The sequence below is a fragment of the Acipenser ruthenus genome, chromosome 18 (assembly GCF_902713425.1).
Source record: "Acipenser ruthenus chromosome 18, fAciRut3.2 maternal haplotype, whole genome shotgun sequence".
Lineage (NCBI taxonomy): Eukaryota > Metazoa > Chordata > Actinopteri > Acipenseriformes > Acipenseridae > Acipenser > Acipenser ruthenus.
The window spans coordinates 21408189-21427859 of NC_081206.1; the positions used below are offsets into that span (position 1 = coordinate 21408189).

The following is a 19671-nucleotide window of genomic DNA, read 5'->3' on the forward strand; positions in this document are numbered from 1 at the left end:
CTGTATTATGCAGGATATTAAAAACTCAAACTCTTCAACTACCTTATTCAGCACCACATGGAAAATAAGAAAAGTAACCTCACCACCAAGAAATATAGAAGGTCTGAATGAAGAATGAGAACATGTCTTTTCCCTTCGCAGTTCACGAGGCAGTTTATATCAGTGAGGGGAGTGTATTTGCATGTAATATGTATGATAAAAGGAGTATCCTTTGAAAGTTTGCATCAAGACATAAAAGTAACTTCCACCTGATGGTTGTGTGGCTCCCTATTACCATGACAATGAACCATACACTATAAACATGCACACTCCGTATGACGCTATGTGCAATATGTCAGTATTATACTGAGCAAGCATTTACACATAGAGTATTATCTGTTTTAACAGTTGCTGCATGAATTGTTATCCATTTGTCTGCTAGACTGGATTAAATTTACACGTTCTACCTTGTCTCTGCGCCGTTTCACGGTACAGGTAAACTAGGTCCGACCTGCCTTTCCCTACCTCTGGTGGTGGGGATGTGGTTGAGGTTCTCCTCCAGGGAGTGAGAGCCCAGAAAGTTGTTATCCAGGCTGAGGTGAGACAGCCTAGGGGGCAGCGGGGGTGGGGGGAGGGGTGGCAGTCCATCCGGGTAGTCCGATGGCTGTGCCAGGCTCTCTGGGGTAGACTTGGGCCGTTCTCGGGAACCGTCTTTCTTTGGCTTGATCAGTTTCACTAGAGCTTTCGCCCCAACCCAGTTATTCTTCCTAAGAGAAAAGCATATTTTAAAAAATGAAGAAACTTTTCTATTCTTAAAAAAAAAAAAAAAGAGAATGGAGAACTTTATGCTTACTTTTTAGGAGCTGGATCATAAAATTTGTACTGGTCCATTATCTTCTCTTCCAGTTTCTCTTTTTGTCGTCGAAGGGTATTTAATTTATCACTTAAAAAAAAAAAAGTTTTAAAATTAATTAAAATATTAAGTAAACATTTCTATTCTAATTAACTACTATTGTATCAAAAGCAATCCATCAACGATTACCAAGAAAAATATGGCCAGATTAATGGCATACAATAACAACCAAATATGTGAACTAGTGCCACTTAGGTTTTTAATCTTTTGTTCGAATATGATTTGAACACAATTTAGCTAGTGCTACATACATTGTTTATATCAAATCATCCTAAACAAGACGACACAGGTACCACCTAAAGACCAGTGCCTGCAAGCGAGTCATGTGCCTGCCCCATAGTCATGTTCTATCTAGATAGCAGAGGACCTCTCTAGTCTCTCCGTGGACATAAGTACATTTGCTGTTCCTAAGGCATGAGAATCCCGGGCTTCCACTTACATGTACTGTTTCTGCTCCTCGTGGTAGAGCTCCTTGCTCTCCATGGTCCTCTCCAGCAGCGTCTGGTTCTGCTGGCTCAGCATCTGGATCTGACTCAGCAGGTGGTGGTTCTCCTCCTCCAGGTTCCCTTTCAGACGGTTCAGCAGCTACAGGGGGATATTAAACACCAGGACACTGGAGCGTGGCACATTAAACTTTCATATATAACTTTTTTATATAACCACTGCCAGCCCAGTCACAGTACACAGGACAAATGCACTTTGGGGATTGTTTATATATTGTGTTTTAAAAGTGCGTCAAGGTGAAACACCACCAGTTCACTCCCCCTGTGCTGTCATGGGCTGAAGTTTCCACTGGACTAAATGAGAGCTGCCCCTGCTTCGGGTGCCTTGGCTCTGTACCTCACAGTGGTTGTCCAGCTTGGTGAGGGAGATGTCCAGGTTCTGGTGCTGCTCTTTCAGCTCGTCGTAGCGTGCCTGCCAGCGGTTCAGGTCCAGCTGGCTGTTGTTCAGTGCGCTCTTCAGCTCCTTGGTGTGCAGCTGCAGCCCGTCGTACTCCTCTTGCAGCTGCCGGTGCATGAATGTAAACCTGCAGAAACAGAGACGTCGTCAATCACATCACACAGGTGCAATTCTGTGGAATGCTGATTGGCCATAGCTTTGAGATGTTTGACCGCCAGCCCAAACTGTGTCATCTATTCTTGTTTTCATGCTTGTATTATTATTATTATTATTATTTATTTCTTAGCAGACGCCTTAGAATTCTTTACTAACGCATTGATAAGCTAAATTAGGCTAGAATTGGGCACAGGTTCTAAGCAGGCATAAAACTGTTAAATTAAATCTAAAAACTGTAATCAATTAAATTAAATTGCAAAACCACCACTAGATGGTGTCTGGACATCTAAATATACAACATCAAAGGGTGCAAAGTGCTTGTTGCAAAAAGGGATACACTTTGAAATACAGGTACATTAACTATTTGTTGCTGTACATTGTAGTTACCATTTACTACTACTTATTACATGCATTTAGCACACAATTCTCTGAATGTAAGGATGGAACATGCATTAACAACATGTATTTAACAAAGTTATTTGTAACTACAGTGTAGTTTAATGAACCTGTGACTGCATATAGGTTTTTAAGGAGATGATCTTGACAGTCACCGAGGACTTTACAGAACTGCATCTTTTCCCAAGGCAACTGCTGCTTTTTGTTGAAATTAGCAACCACCTCAACGTATTCACACTTTCAGAACATTCTGATACAGCCTATCCATATTTGAGGTTCTAAAGTGGAAGATGCCATTTGTTGAAAAACATTACCAGGCACAGATGCACTTTGTAACAAGATACCAATGTACCAAGAGGGAAACGAAAACATGTGACCCTGCTTTGAAAACTGAAGCGACAGTGGAATTTTAAAATGCAAACAGCAAAAATGGAAGTGGTTTTAATTGGAATGTCCACAGGAAGGCTAACCTGTCGATTTCTTCCTTAAGGTTGTTGTTCTCTCCCAACAGGAGTGTGCTTTTCTGCTTCTCCATTGCCAGGTTCTCCCTCTCACTTTTTAAAGCCATTTCCAGTTCTTCCATAGCTGCCTTCTGCCTCAACAGAACGCCATACCTAAGGGGAAAAGACAAGAGAAGATTGTAATGAAGGTGTTCAGCTGTTCAGACAAGGCCTACAGCGATATAAACAGTGCAAACAGTAAGTGCACCAGTCTCTGAAGAGGGGAAATCGCTGAGCAGGTCTCCAAACAGACTGGTCAGCTTCACTGCATTCAAACCAATAATAGACTATAAAAAATGAATGTACAATTTGCCTAATGCATCAGTGCTATTAGCCACCTGAGGCCACACAGAGAGAAGCAGACGGTTCCCTTCTCTGTGTTTAAAGGACTATTTTTTAAGGCCGGTTTCCTCAAAGGACTGACTGATTTAATTTAGCCCTTTGCTAATACTGGTGGAAAAATAGGTGCTATTAACTATTTAGTGGGTAGCAGCTGAAGTTACCACACACAGTTAGCTTGGTATTTGTATCAAGTCAAGAAATCCAAGCATGTTTGAAATGACACTGGAAGTGTTTAAGTTTCAAACACAACATTGCATTATTTACAAATTAGTAATGAAAAAAAAAAGTGTAAAACTCTAGTAACATGCAATGAGGCCCATATCCTTATCCTATTAAAACAGTTTTTTGGGGACATTTCAAAAGCATGTCTTAAAGCTATTGCTGCAAATGTGAAGCATATTTTAATGGACATTTACGGAAATTTGTAATTCAGTTCCCCTTTGCATAGATGAGGCAGGTTTAAGCACCAAATAGACATTTTGCATTTTTAAGGAAAGAGGCATTCATTATTATAAGCTCTAGCTCGACAGTTAATAATGGCAACATTGCACAACAAAAGCGCTTGAAACAATACCAGATCATTTGACTCTGATGTTTCAATTAATCCGTCTGCCAAGTGCTGCCTGTGTAAGTGGGATAGTGTGTTAGCCATTATTCTCAGCTCACTAGAGTAACAGCTGCTGTCCTGCAGACTCGCAGCCACCTACCCGTGCTTTGCAGCTGTCATGCCACAAACAAAATTACGATAATTATTTTTCAAAACGCTTTTCATTTAGCTTCATCTACAGTGTGATGGGTCAGCATGTTGCAGGCTCTGAGTTTTACTACCTCCAGTCTTTCCCTCTGTATTGAGATTTTAATTTGAAATAGAATTGAGCTTTTTAATATGGTTGGAAATGAATTGATACAGATTCAGTGTAGATATTTGGTATTCCTCTTATCTCAAAGCTGCAAGTAACTACAATTTGTGATAACAACCCAGGAATATCAGAAACACGTCCCAGAAGTTACTTTTTTTTTCTATTCTGAAGTTCAGCATCTGCTTTCATCTGAATTTAGAATTTTTCCTTTAGCTGGCTCTTAAAAGACTAGTTTGGTAACCCTCCCATTTTCTTCCACAGAATCTCAAATCTAGATCCCTCTATCCTAATCTAAACAGTAAGTGTACCAGTCTGTAAAAATGCTTATCTGTTCCAACTAGTTTTGTGTTGTTGGGACCTATCAGGTATTAAATGGACTAAACCAGAGAGTTGAAAGTGGACGGAAGCAACTAGTGCTCACCACCCTGATAGTTTTATCACAATTAAAAAAGCAGTTCTCTAGAGGTATGTGAAAATGTAAATGTGACATACATACAAACAGACTCTTTAGCAAGTGTTATCCCCTTTGTATAAGTGGTTCTCTCTAGATCTGTGTAAACCCTAAAGTGAGACTTGCATGTGTATTCAGCCGTGGATAAAATAAAAACCCAACCATGAAAGCTACATACTGTTATTGAGCCTACCTGACATCCAAATCCCTGTATTCATGCTCCAAGGCTTTGTGCGTCATTTTCAAGCTGCCATGCTGGCTGATTAGTGTTTCATACTCTACAGACTGCCGCTCGTGTAGGGCCATGAACCGCTCGTGGTCCAGGAGCAGGGACTCGTGGGTGGCCTTCAGCTCCTCTTTCTGCTTCACCACGTTTTCAGCATCTGTCTCCATCGACGACTGCTGGCTCTGGAGCATGGCATTCTGGGCCATCAGAGAGACACTCTGAGAATTCAGTGTTGAGTTTTCCACCTGTCAAATAAATAAAATGCAATTAAATTCAAATGAACCAGGCTTCCCAGACACACCAATGTAGTTCTACTTTAATACATCTAGTAAATAAACAATTAAATAGTAACTCGGCAAAAGCACGCTAACATGCTCTCATTTAGAGCCCTTCCACATAACTTTTCTGAATGGCTTTTAGTATTGTTAGGCTGTCAAATTGGGTGTGCAAGTAAATATGATGCTTGCATCCAAGTAGACCAGTAGGCACAAACTCATGGTACTAGAGTCTTTAACCACTGTGATCCAGTGGTTAAAGGAAAGTACTTGTAACCAGGGGTCCCCCGGTTCAAATCCCACCTCAGCCACTGACTCATTGTGTGACCCTGAGCATGTCACTTAACCTCCTTGTGCTCCGTCTTTCGGGTGAGATGTAACTGTAAGTGACTCTGCAGCTGATGCATAGTTCACACACCCTAGTCTCTGTAAGTCGCCTTGGATAAAAGCGTCTGCTAAATAAACAAATAATAACAAATAATAATAACTAGACAATAGAGAGCCATCTAGGAGTGGGAGGTAACATTTACAAGACTGATATATATATTGACCCTGTAGCACACCCTATCCACGAAGCCTGATCACCAGAACCAAATTATAAACAGAAGCTGTGAATGATGCAGACTAGTGAATACACAGAAAGAACCTTTGTCGTAAGCTAGCAGGAAAAACAAGGGAATATCTACCCTCTATAGAGCTCAACACTTTTGATACACAGTGTCCCTTAGTGTGTGACAGTGATCCTAAAGCCAAGGGACAGCCCCAGCATTCTAGAAGGAAATGGCCAAGTCAAACATACTGTACTACACCAATACATTATTTATTGCAAGCAGTGAGTGTACAGTCAGTCCTTGTGCTTTTGTAGATTGGTCTCAAGCAATTTATGTCCAGTCCTGGCACTGACCTGGAGCTTGGCCGTCTGAGTCTGCAGGGCGGTGTTGTGCTCCTGTAAGGAAGCAGCCTGTCTCTGAAGTGCTACAATCTGACTATTCAGCAAGTTGTTCTGGCTATCCAGCTGTTTGAGCTGCTCCTTCAGCAGATGTTTCTCAGCTTGGAGGGCAGCATTCTGAAACAGAAAATTATTATTTAAAAAAAAATTATTAAATGCATCTGGGTGTGTTACATTGACTGGCTTATCTTTGATTTTGATCTTATATTTTGTAAAATAAACCCATGTGCACACCCCCACCCATTCAAAACAACTTTCCATTTTATAATGGAAAAAGGTTCAGAAATAACATGGAACATTAAAAACATTATCATTATTATTAAACTCTGCTCACTGCCAAATGACATATGCAATACAAACACTGCTTGCACAAATATGAAACATCTAATAATGTCCATGTTGGGGTTTATTATAAGATTCATCTACATACAGTGTTTACCAATGCTTATAGGATTATTATATTACCAAAGTACATAGGTCTACTTTACTTTATCACATAACATACCTGAAACCATTAACTCAGACATCATCATCCTGTTAGAATCTAAACTTTACTTTGTGAAAGATGGCAGCATGACCTACTCCTGTAGCATCACATTTGTACTAAACTGTTTTTGTACTTGTGTGACAATGACCTTCATGACTTAATTTGTGAATCTCTCTCTCACTCGCTCGCTCTCCATTTCACGCAAAGTGGGGTTTCTACTCAGTAAAGACACTCACGCATTTCTCTGTGTCGATGACTCTGTCCTTCACCTTCAGCAGCTCCATGGTGGTCTCACGGTGCTCCGTCTCCCACTTCTCCTTGTTCTGGCTGTTCGGTGGCTGTTTCTCCGGAGAGATTTTAGCCGAATTCAAGTGGTACGCTTCTTCCTCCTGTCTTTGCTTCATTGCTTCCAAGTTCTTTTTCACCTGCATGTTTCAAAACAAGTCACCCCTATTAGATCAACGATGATCTCATGGCGAGACCCATACTTCCCACCTGCATCGGCACACTAAGCAACTTTCTGCAAACAAGCTTCAGCACAATTTTGTTTTTAAAACAGCAACCTGAAAGAGAAAGGGAAACATGTACAGCCACCTCCACTGTAACCCTTAGTGGGGCTCAGGTAGCCGAAAAATCAATAAGGATGTAAAGACATATTTTTATTTTATTTTTCATTTTTTGCATATTTTGAGATGGAACTTGATCCAAATCATGAGAGAAAAACTTTCCAACCATAAAGCTAACACCTTTAACAGTGATGGAAATAGTCAAAAGAACTGGTCTTGAAAAAAATGAGCATTAAGAATTAATTAAGGATTTGAAAAGCCTAGCACATGTGTCTTTAAAAAGGGACAATTACCAAGGCTTGAAAAAATATTAATTTCCCTGCATTAGTATATCAACTTTTTTTAAGTTCCTTTTTTTCTGTAAATTGTTTAATCCATTCATCCTGCCACAGCACTGCAGACTCACTTGTGCTGCATTAATAGGACTCAGCTAAAGTCCTATTTGCAACTACATAATACAGAAGCTACTGCACAGAAAATAATCGTGTGGTGGCAGCAGGGCTACAGAACAGCTGCATACACGCATTACAATGTGCACCGAAGGATTTGGGTCGGGACCCAAAAAGTTCTTCTAGTAATAATTGTTTTGAGAGCTGACAGGGACATTCAGCATCAGCATCAGCGGCCGCTGGAAACACACTTCTTAGCTATTTTCTTTGAACAGCTTATCGAATCTCTTATCAGATTCAAAGTGAAACAGAAATATTAAGCCTGGCCTATAACTTTTGCCTCTTGTTAATTATACACGTATAATTATTTGATTTCGGATGGTTTTGATTTTCCGGAAGGTTTGGAGTCTTGCCCCAAAGATTTTTGGACACACTGCTATTCTGGATGGCAGGATAAATAAGCTGAAGTCAAAAGCGTAATAAAAAAAGAAAGAAATAAAGAAAGAAAATCTACAAAATAAGGGACAAGTAAAACGTCAAGGAGAGAAAATGTTTTGCTATTAAATCTGAGATTTAAAAAAATAAATAAAATAAAGAGGGACACCAAAGCCGCTGTGGAATCTTACCGAGGTCAGTTCACTTCGGAGCTGTTGGTTCAGGCTGGATGACTCTTCAAGCCGTGACTCCAAGGCCTGGATCTTCTCCTCTTTAATCTCTAGTGTTTTCTGTAGTGTTGACTCTATCTTCGTCTCCAGGATCTTATATTTACTGCAAGGAAAGGGTGGGGGGTGAGAAAGGCAGGATTTAACGGGTTGCTGGTTAAGACTGAGGTAAGGATGATTGTTGTATTCCAAAGAATCAAGTGAGCCTTATTATTTCCCCCCAAAAAACATTGTTGACACAGGGGCTGCTTGAAAGTCTGCCAATATACCTCTCTCTATCACAGGAGGAATGACAGTATCACCATTACATCTCAGATTTGTATTACTATTAATAAGTTTAAAATGGAAACCAGATTCACCCTAACTGGAAGCAGCAGTTAAATGTCTTAAGAAATTAAGTGAAAATATACACAGCAATGTAAGAATTAATTTAGTCAAGTTGATAAACATTTTGGCTAATATTAGTTGCTCACCTACCCATATATTCCTGATAAAACATATTTCTATACTACATGTATAATCCAAACCACCTTATGTAATGCATTGCTTGATCAGACTTGAGAACACTGAGAATAAAAAACAATAAAGCAGTGTTGCCCTCGTCTAGTAATTATCTTGTCATACGTAAGAAAAAAGGGAACTACAGTTGTCAGAGAAATATTTTCCACATAAAGTAATAAGCACGTCATTGTTTATGATAGCATCGAGTATAGTACAAGTTAGAACTTGTGTGTTTGTTTATGCAGTGGTATAGCACTGTTAATTACACAAGTAGCTCACAAGATCCCTGAGGCCAACAATCCCCATTCAGATGGTAAATGTCTGCCAATAACATCATGCTAGTGTTGTATTTGTTAGCTGTACCAGTGGGTCAATACACACAGAACATTGATTCAAGTTAAAAAGAGAAGAAAAAATAAATTAAAAAAATCAGTCAACCAAGGGGGATTTATGGAAAATTGCAGGCTATAGAAATGTATAGTGTGCATTCTATATGAACAGGTTGATTTTATAAGTCAGCTTGTCACATTACACTACTGTTGCAGAACAAAATATTAATCATAAGAACAATGAAACTTGTGAGATGGAAGCATCCAACAATGGGCAACAGATTAAAAGGACATTGTCATGGATGCTATTAATATGGCTACCAGAAAGCAGTAATTTCACAAATGCCCCGCCCGCCACCCACCTTACATAGACCAACTGACTTTGTAAATTACCCTGTGTGTGTTTTAAAGTTCAATGACAACATGTTTTCATTTTCAAACCAACTGATAAATACTAAAGTTCAACAGAACCACAACTTCAATGCAAATGTACTTTACGAAACAAAAACAAAAAACACACCACCCCTTAAAAGGGCAAACTTATTTCCTGACAGATTTTCTAGATGAGTGATTCAGACTGTAGTCTCAAGAGGAGACTAGAGATCAGCCACAAGACTAACACGACTCACCTGCAGTAGCTGTAAGAAACAAAACCCCCAGTAGAGCTGCTACAATAAATAAATAAATAAATAAATAAATAAATAAATAAATAGCGTTTGAAAAACAGAATACTTTTGGTACGGTTGATACAGTACCAACTGGCATTTCAATATAGTACATTCTCAGTATTAAAATATGTATTCATTCAACTGATCCTATGTTAGTTTGTCAACATAGACTTTTTAATCTTTGTAGCTCACTCCTTCAATGGTGGGGCCGGTATATAGTCGTCTTTATACATTGTTTTTATTATTATTCTGCTTGAGCGACAACAAACGTCACCATGCTGGGGAGACTGACATAGAGCAGTAGGAAAGGGATCTTGTATCCCTACCATACAGGGCTCTTTGTGGAGCCGGCAGAATCTCCATTCCCTTACTTGTCATCACTGCTGTGCTCCTCTTGTAGAAGCTTCTCCTTGTTGAGGCCGATCTTCTCCAGCTCCTGGTTCAGCTTCTCCAGCTCGTTGGACTGCTGCTGGCTCTTCAGCTTTTCATGAACCAGGTCCTGTAAATACACCAGACTCTTAGAGTAAACACTATTGGGAACACTAAGGGATGTTTAAATTTGTCTCCCAAATAATGCAGCATTTTACAAATTAGTATACTCTACCGTACCTCTCTCAGTGTGGCTAGTGTCCTCTTGTCGATGGTGGCTTGCTTCTGCATGTCCTTGTTCTCCCTCTCCACCTCCCTGGCCTTGTTGGTAGCTTCTTTTAACTTGCTCAGCTCTTTCTCTAGTGTCTTACTCTCCTTCTCCAGGGTGGCGACTTTAAGCCCACTCTCGTCCAATGCTGCCTCCTTCACTTCCACCTGCTGCCACAGCCGCTTTGCCTCCTTCTCCAACTGCTTCTTGTCCTTCTCCAGCTGAGTCACCTCCTGCTCCAGCCTATGGTTGTCCCACTCCAGCTTCTCCAGGCGCTTGCTGGAGATCGTAAGTTCCTCTAGACTCTTCTGCAGTTGCTGGTTCTCCTTCTCTGTGTCCTGCACCTCTTTTTCTAGGTGCTGGATTTTCTTGTTGCTATTCTCCAGAGTCTGCTGGAGCCTCTGGTTCTCCGAGTCCAGCGCCTGGTAGCTGACCTCCAACCGTTCAGATTTCTTGGACAGGGCCTTCATCATGTCCATGTTTCTGGCTAGCTCTTCTTTCTCCTTCTCAAGCTCCTTATTTTCCAGTTCCATCTGGGCCAGCTTAGTGCTTGTGAACTTTAGAGTTTCTACCGTCCTCCTCATCTCTAGGTTCTCCTCTTCCAGCTGGTGGTTGTCTTTCTCCATGGTTTCAATCCTGAGAGCTGCATTGTGTGCATTGTCCGCTAATTTTTTCAGCTTCCTATTTTCCATTTCTAGGATGCAGTTCTCCTGCTCGAGAGCTTCGATTTTGTCGCAGGTGATTGTCAGGGACGCCAGCTTCTTCTGCAACTGCTCGTTGGTGCGTTCTAGCTTGTGCACCTCTTTTTCCAACTCCTCAGACTTCTGTACCTTCTCCTTGAGCTGAACCAGCTCTTTGCGGACCTGCTTCTTCTCGAACTCCAGCTGTGTCAGCTTGCTGCCTGTGTCTGTTATAGTCTCATGGAGGATTCGGTTCTCCTTCTCCACATCCTTCACTCTTGCCTCAGAGCCGATCTCGGCTCTCTGCCGTAACGAGGTCACGGTCTGGTTCAGGTGGTCATTTTCCTGTTCAAGTTCTGAAATCTTTACAAAAAAAAAAAAGTTGTGTTACATACAGCTTTTACACTGGGAAGAATCATCTGTGATCCAAAAAAATACAATAGGTTTCCAACTTAATACAAATATCTTAATGACAATACCTGTTTTCTTTCCCTTTGAATGTTTGCTTGTAAAATTTGCTAGATTTAATGTTAGTGAAGAAACCTCTCCTTTTTTGTCTACAGAGGTGGTACAGCACACATAGCTTCACTGGTTTCTCTAAAACCCTGGATAGACCACTTTGCTTTTCATGAGGTTAGGCTGATGAGGTGATGAAGAAACTGGTCTACTTAATGTGGTTGATACCCACAAGAACTAGTTCTGCTAGTTACCTGTCTGTCTTTTTCACCCCGCATGGTCTCCATATTTTTCATGAGCTTCTGCTTCTCTTTCAGCAGCTCCTCTACCAGAGATTCCATGTCCTGGTTCGTCTGCTTCTCCTGGTCTAGCTGGGACTGAAGCTTCTCTATCTGTACCACACGACACAATACACAGCTATTAGTAACAGTGGCAATTAATGGCATTATTTTTATTTCACTGGCTTAATTAAAGCCTCCTACATCAATCACAAAAGAGAGAGGCTTCACATAACTCGGCAGGGGACCCCCAGACCAGGATTGCTCCCCACCTTTTTGCTGAGCTGCTGGTTCTCCTTTACAAGCTCGAGGCTGCGCAGGTTGCCCTCCTCCAGAGTGAGTGAGGTGTCCCGGAGCTCCTGGATTGTGTTCTGCAGACCCTGGTTCTCTTTCTCCAGCTTTAGGATGCGACTTGATGCAGACTCGTTCAACTCGAATACAAATGACTTACGTGCTATTGAAACAAGAACTTGCATTACTTTAAATTATTCAGCTGGTCCTATCTTTCTCTCTCTAGTCTGCGTCGAGTCAGGAAACAGGGCTAGAAACTGAATCCATAGCTGCTTTCTGTTTTTTTTTTTTCTTGTCAGAAGGTAAATTACAACTTAGACGGGATCTGATCAAGTGGGTTATCCTGGGGGAATAATTTCCAAAAGCCCAGAGAAGAAGTAGCAGCCTCACCATGAATTAAGCCCCATAAGGAAGACAGTGATAGGTTCCAGGAGTTTTAAACAGACAACCACTCAATTTAGTTGAACGTTAAGCAATTAATTATTTTTCTCTTGTGTCTGGTTACCACACACACACACACACACTCACACACACCAGTGCTCAATTTCAATTTCCGCTTTTTTTTTTGGATTCTGTATTTTAAGTCACATGTTAATCTCTGTTACTGTCATTTTACTACATTTCACCTACTTTCTAGTTGAAGCCTCATTAGTAGCCTCAAACACTACTAAAACATTCCACACACACACACATTGCCACATTGTGCTCTGCATTTGTCAACTCAACAGGTTTCTTTAAACCACCTTTTCCTGGTGCAGCTGCTTTATATATTAAATCACATTGACTTTTGCTGATGGAGTTCGATGCTTTTTATGCTGAGTTTAAGAGTACTCTATGCTTCTAAAATGATCTGTGACGCAAAAGCTGCTGTTCACACAGTTCCTTTTCTCCAGCTCGCTACACTTACAGCAGGCAGCGGAAGCTAAAATGTTATATTCGAGCAACGTGGCCTAAAAAAAAAAAAAAAGAACTGTTCATTACTACAAACAAAAACAAATCAAAATACACTCTGATAAACCGGAGCCTATAAACGTTTAATGCTGACCATCACATTTTGCATAGATTTAAATGGGTAGTTTTATCCTCATGGTTCCATTCTGAAAGATCCTTACCATCATTTACATCAGTGCTTCTAGACATCTGCTCCAGTTCCCATCCCAAATGTGCCGACTCGTTCATGCTCTGTTTCTGCGCAATCTCCAGTACCATGTTCTCTTCTGAAAGCTCTTCTATTCGCTTCTTATCGGTGTCACGATCCTGAAAACAAGGATTACAGAAGGACGTGGAAGAACTTTAATTAAAAAAACAATATACCAAGTGTGAATTTGGGGTTGCTCATTAAAAGATGACCTAGTACTAGTAAAATCTCTCTTGCCCTAAGAGCGCTTTGACATTTTATAAGTTGTAGTGCCTTAAGACCTGGTGTCAAAACATAAGACATGGTGTGAAAACATTCAAGCGGGAGTCTTGGTGTTGGAAATGATGACATATAATATGCTTTGCTCCTAGGATGCCAAGCAGCATAGCAGAGCAGAGGTCAATCAGTCAGTCAGAGACAGAGACAGAGAGACAGAACAGTTGTTTTTTCTTACTAATTCTATGTCATGGAGTTTAGATCTGAGCTGCAGGTTTTCCTTCTCTAGCTCATGCAGTTTATCACAGCGACCTCTTGCCAACGTCAACTGTTCCTCCAACATTGTTTTGGTCTCTATCAGGGTGACGTTGTCTTCACGCAGTTCCTGCAACAAAAAACGAGAGTAAGTCTAAGCATCTGGCTAGGACTGCTATAAAACGGTTCAGTCACAATGTGTTGCAGTTGTTTTGCTCCTCACAAAAATATCCCTTTGCACTACCTTCAAAAGATGGCCTATAAAGCTTTAACATAAGGTACAATAAGTAAAGTAAATGACAACCACTCCAAGTTATGCCAAATAAGACGTTTTTCATTGTGGTGTTTACTACCCCTAATTATTTATGATGGCTTGTGGCAAAGTGCCCCGCCCCTGTGTGCATTTGTGTGTTCTGTGTATGTATATATGCGTGCGTATGTTAATGTTGGTGTATAGATTGGTACACGGGATATAAACGGGTCTGTGTTTCACGTGTGTTTAAATTGTATATTTGTATTTAGGCACGGGATTGCACATCACGCACGTGCATTTAAAATATAATATGTGAACACGGGGTTTCACGTAATTAATTCACGTGCTGGGATTCAAGTGAATAATTAATTAGTAATTGAATCCCAGCACAACAGTATAAATAGGCACATTTTTAGTCACTCGTGGTTGGTGTTCGGTGAGTGGAGAACGGGTTAGGAGACGGAGGGTATTGTAAAAGTAATAATAGTAAAAGAAGCTCACCGTGTTTGTCTGTGTAGTTCGTTTTGTTTGTCTGTTTATTTTGGCTCAAGTGCCTTGTCCTGTGTTTTGTTGCAAGCCGTTTATTTTCTGTATTAAATGCTGAGCGCAATCACGCGCTCAGCTTAACCAAAATCCAAATCTCTGTCTGTTTGTTGTGTTCCTGTTTCTGGTCTGACGCCACCCACTCCGGCCGTCTTTGTGACATGGCTATACAATGCTCACCTCCATGCGGGCCTTGTAGAAATGAACATCGTGTAGCCTCTCCTTACAGCGGGCAAGCTCAGTCTCCAGCTTGTCCACTCTGGAGGCCTTCTCTCGGAAGGAGTCCAGCTCGTCTCGATAGGCTCTCAACGAGCGGGCGTCCGCTGTCAGCTGAATATTCTAGGGCAACAAGCGACAAAACAAGGATTACAGTGTGAACAATAACCTGGATGGGTGGACTTGCACAGACATTACATCTCTTTACTTCATTACCCCTTAAACATTGCTTAGGTTTTAGGGTCTTGCAAGAAGCAACTTAACACATTTAAATTAATCTTAGATAAGAGAAAGTTATCCATTGTGTCATATTGAAATGTAATGTTTCATTCAACTGGTCTCTGGTTTTTAAAGGACTGGCACTTTCTCAACAGCTCTCCAAACTGGTATTGTAGTCATTGTTTTGTCATTTCACTGTTTGTTGAAATACAAATAAACACAGATATATTAGTTAAAAGGAGTTCAACATTCAGACTTGCCTCTTGCTTTAGCTTCTGCAGATCCAAGTCTAGTCGATCTACTTCATTTCTGGTATCAATCAGTTGTTCAGTCTTTTCCTCCCTGCAGCAACAAAATCAGCATTTCTGGTCAGGATCCATTTTATTTACCTTGCAGCCATTACACTAATGAAATATCAAAAGCCAAAAGACAAGACTGCTGCTGCTTTTAATACATCATCACATAAAACTGTCTTTAAAACTTACTGCTGTTTTGGCTCATCTGATGTACTTTTAAAATGTATTAAAAATGTATGAAAATGTGAGACTGCAAAGAACATTCAAAGAATGCCTTTAGGATTTACTGAACTTAAACTGACATTTTAAAAATCTTCCACTACAGAAACAAAAATGCTTCTACAGGTTGCAGTCAGAATACTATACCTGAAATGACTAGAATTAAAAGACTACATTCTTTAGGAGTCAGTCTTACACTGCTACACCACCATCTCTATAGGCTTGAATCAATGAAGGACCAATATAAAAATTGGCTGATCAAAAAAAATATTTGCACCAGTCAGCCTGTTCTGTCCCACTATTGCATGATACTGGGTGGTAAGATTTACTCTTATTCTCCTACTAGATTTCTTGCTTGGCCATGGGTTTCCAAAGCACAACAAAGCAGGTTTAAAGCATCTCATCACAGCTGCACTCAACATAGGGTCTCTTTCTGTTCATCTGTTTACATGCATACACTCCAGGAACTTTTGATTAAAATTGTTTGATTAAGAGGAAGGAAGCAATGGCTATAAATTGGCAGCCAGTTCACAACCTCTGGCATATTCTGTTAAGCAGTTTACCGGCATACTCTATGCAGGGCATACATTATAAAATTGTAAAGCAGTCCTAAATGCTGAAATAGCTCAAACTCCTATATGGAGTCTTATGCTGGTATATTCAAGAGAATCCATGACAAACATGTCTATGACATCTGTCAGATAAGCTGACGGCTCAGCACTTGTTCACCACAGAATTAAACTATGGAAGAGAAGTGTTTCTTGGGTAGCAGCACACCCACAGGGAAGATAACGACCCACAGTAAACCTGAAGCGCTACTCACAGCTCCTGCCTTGTCCTGCGGAGCTTGGCCTTGCAGTCCGCCAGTTCGACGGCCAGGTGTTGGCGGTCCTCCTTGGAGAGCAGGGTTACGGGGCCGGGGGTTGTCTCTGGGCTGGAGGTCTTCACTGGCCTGAGGGGCTGCTGGGACTGCAGGTAATCCCGCTCCTGGGTCAGCTCTACAATCACCTGAGGAAACAGATGCTGGGTTCAGACTTGGACAAGGAACTTTTTCTTGACCGATTGACATAAGGATGACCAAATTAAGTTTATGTTTTGTATCTGCTTTAAATATTCATTGCTCTCTCTCTCATTCATATACATATTACTATAACTTTATTACTGCAGCATGCACAATCACAATAAAGATCACCAGCAATTAACAAAAGTTATCTGTAAAAGACGATGTGCAATTAAAATAAATCTACCAAAAAAAGGTAAGGTTTCGTCAGGCGATACCTTTTGAAACATGTGTCTGCTGGACTTGGTATAAACGTTAAGTAGTTTCACATGCAATACTATTTTGTTTTTTTACATTTCACATTGTGTTTTTGATCACTGTGTTGTTTTGAGTTCGTACAAAATTAAAAGTATCAGAATCCACCTGGCAGTGTCTGTGCCTGACCATCTTAGTTACCTCTTACCTTTTGAATTAGGAAGTTGGCAACTAGGATTCTACAGGCACAGACAATGCCAGGTGGATTCTGATAGAGAGAAAAAGTGATTACAATTAAATATGGGAGCATCTAAAACTCAATACCGCTCAGATTGTTTACATATACAAATGCAGGGAAAATAACCGTAATGCATGAGAAGAAACATTACTAGTTCCAGATGAACCAACCTCAGAAGAGTCGTCCCTCTCGTCAATGAGCTTGCGCAGGTGGAAGACCATGTTCCTGGAGAGGGAGTCGAGGTCCTCAGGGGGCAGGTAAGGCATCTCCAGCCACTGCAGGTCAAACACGTTCTCCTGATTGTGGGTCACCTGGAACACAACAACACTCCTTTAGGCCACAGAGGAGACAAGAAGTTTGGCTCAAAGGAAATGGAATAATATAACACAAATATACACAGCTACTTTACAATAAGCAGGACAAAACAACGAAAGGCCAGACAAAGAAATTCCTGTCTCAAGCCTAGATTAAGAAAAAAAAAAAGCACTAAATCTGCAAGCAAGTAGTATTCGGAGTTGGCAGCAGAGCAAAATAGGGTTTCCACTTACCTCCTGAATATGCGTGACTATGGCTGCCTGAGTCTCTATATCCAGCTGTTTGATCTTCTCTATGAACTCCTCTTTTCTTTCACACTGTAATGATAATGAACTCCTTAAAACCAATCTTTCAACCGTTACATGAATAGGCAGCTCTGTGGTTAAACATATATAAATGTATTATTAACGTATTAGCGGTCTTTAAACAAAGGTGGTAATACTAGTTAAATATACTGTAATGCCAATAGTTCAATCACAAGAATGCAAGTTTGTAATGTTTGTTTTGTAATGTTTGGTTCATGCATATAAATGTATTTCCTTGTTTTTATTACTCTTTTCCTCATTTTGGTGTATACTATACACTTCAAACATTTCTCAGCCAGTATTGGGACTATATCACATATAAGGTTTTAAATTCTTCAGTTAATGTCACAGAACCAGTATGTTTCCCCGTGAGTCCAATGTCTTCTTCTACTAACATGTCTATTACTTCCTGGATTAACAAATCAAAGAGCCTGGTTTGTTGCATTAGTAACCCAATAGGTTTGCAGCTTCAATGTCTGCCTGCCACTATAAAAACATGTAGCGTGCAGACCGCTCAAGAAATGCTCGCATTAATTTTCAGGATTTTAAAGTAGTCCATACAAATACCTCTACGGCACAGAGGCAAGAAATGCAACAGATTTTTCTAACCTAATGATATTTGATTTAGGAACATTCCATTCACAAAAACAGGTAACTCCAATATACTGATCAATATTACAGATCTGACAGCAGGAATTATGACATTCCAAATTTAACAAATTACCTGAACAGCACATCCCAGAATGAGCAGCAGCAGCCTCTTAATTTCTTCCATGCTCTTACCTGCAGAAAACAAAGATAAATGTTGGGTCATGCACATTCACCCGTGAGAGAATTGAGATATCAATCTGTCTCTCCAATGAAGGTGATTACCAACGTTATTATTGCTGTCAGTATACATAGGTGCTTGTGAATTTCTTATCTTTAATACAACAACCTAACAAGCAACTTGTGATTATTGGTATATACATACTACTGTGAAAGTTTTTTCCTGCAAGGCTGATCTTTACAACACAAACCTGATGAATAATTTCTTTCCTGTCATAGAACTGTAGTTCACTTAACGCAGTTAACTGGTGTTTTACATACTGCAACTGCAGAGAGGAAACTTTGTGAGTTCAGTTTGGGTTCTATTACCTGAACGCGGGGGGGGGGGGGGGTATTTTCACTCAGAAACAAAACCAAGATCACAGTGAATGCTTGTTCTTTTCATCACAATGGATCAGAACTTGGTCAGCTTTTTGTTTTTCAATTGTTGTCTGCTACATTTTGCATGGATCCTAAAATTAGCTTGAGTTTTTCATATGGGATGAACAAACAAACACAGGTGCATGACAGGACACAAAAGAAAATTCACGCAGCTAAACTGGTTATCAGCTGTTACCTGTGCAAATAATCATGACAAAAATATGGAGATATAAAAATGTAAAAGGATTTTTTATTATATATATATATATATATATATATATATATATATATATATATATATATATATATATATATATATATATATATACACATACACACACACACACACACACACACACACACACACATATATATATATATATATATAATCCTTTTACATTTTTATAAACACAATAACAGACCACTGGGCATCACAAAAATATATATTGACAGACATAGGGAGGTCTGTCATTCCCAATAATGAACAGAAAGATAGGAAAGATATGAGCTTAAATGGATAGAGTAATAACTGAAATGAATTTTCCAGGCAAACAAAACCAAACTGTGTTGACAGATTAGCACACACTTACACCTTTGAACTTGATACAGTGCAACAGATACACATTTGAAAGGAAGTCAATCAGCAAATCTGCTGAATGCTGAAAACATTTTGCTGTATCTTATTTCCTGAATACACATCATAGCAGCAGGTGCATCCTTCCCAGCGGATTCCTCAAGGATGTGTCCTTGCTAGTGGTTTGAACAAAACACCAGGAGTAACACCACACCAGCATTCACTCACGGTAATGAAGTATCACGTCAAAGTGAACGAGGAGGTGACAGGACGGTGGTGTTACCAGTGGGTTCTTTTGCCAAGTGTACACAATGACCACTCAAGTTTTATATTGGTTCTTAAGGGTACAGGAAAACAAATCCTTAAGAAATGCATCCAATGTTTGTTTTTTTTACATGAGGCATGCCCAGTGTGGAGTAGTGGTTAGGACTCTGGACTCTTGACCGGAGGGTCGTGGGTTCAATCCCAGCTGGGGGACGCTGCTGCTGTACCCTTGAGCAAGGTACTTTACCTAGATTGCTCCAGTAAAAACCCAACTGTATAAATGGGT

At 40.2% G+C, this 19671-nt stretch overlaps 1 protein-coding gene across 3 annotated transcripts in view; it reads right to left on the minus strand.

Annotated features, from left to right (window-relative positions):
- The window catches only part of LOC117418631 (protein Daple-like), a 63045-nt gene that overhangs the window by 10059 nt on the left and 33315 nt on the right, over nt 1-19671 (minus strand). For all 3 annotated transcript variants that reach the window (XM_058991501.1, XM_058991500.1, XM_058991499.1), the window contains exons 5-25: nt 18084-18142; nt 17288-17371; nt 16910-17050; nt 16070-16254; nt 14992-15073; nt 14477-14635; nt 13484-13630; nt 13004-13148; nt 11873-12054; nt 11577-11714; nt 10159-11229; nt 9921-10048; nt 8016-8157; nt 6671-6859; nt 5903-6064; nt 4691-4968; nt 2815-2958; nt 1733-1919; nt 1332-1477; nt 833-922; nt 505-746 (exon numbers count right to left, since the gene is read on the minus strand). In XM_058991501.1, coding sequence (XP_058847484.1) covers nt 505-746; nt 833-922; nt 1332-1477; nt 1733-1919; nt 2815-2958; nt 4691-4968; nt 5903-6064; nt 6671-6859; nt 8016-8157; nt 9921-10048; nt 10159-11229; nt 11577-11714; nt 11873-12054; nt 13004-13148; nt 13484-13630; nt 14477-14635; nt 14992-15073; nt 16070-16254; nt 16910-17050; nt 17288-17371; nt 18084-18142 — 4101 coding nt within the window. The remainder of the gene's footprint in view (nt 1-504; nt 747-832; nt 923-1331; nt 1478-1732; nt 1920-2814; nt 2959-4690; nt 4969-5902; nt 6065-6670; nt 6860-8015; nt 8158-9920; nt 10049-10158; nt 11230-11576; nt 11715-11872; nt 12055-13003; nt 13149-13483; nt 13631-14476; nt 14636-14991; nt 15074-16069; nt 16255-16909; nt 17051-17287; nt 17372-18083; nt 18143-19671) is intronic.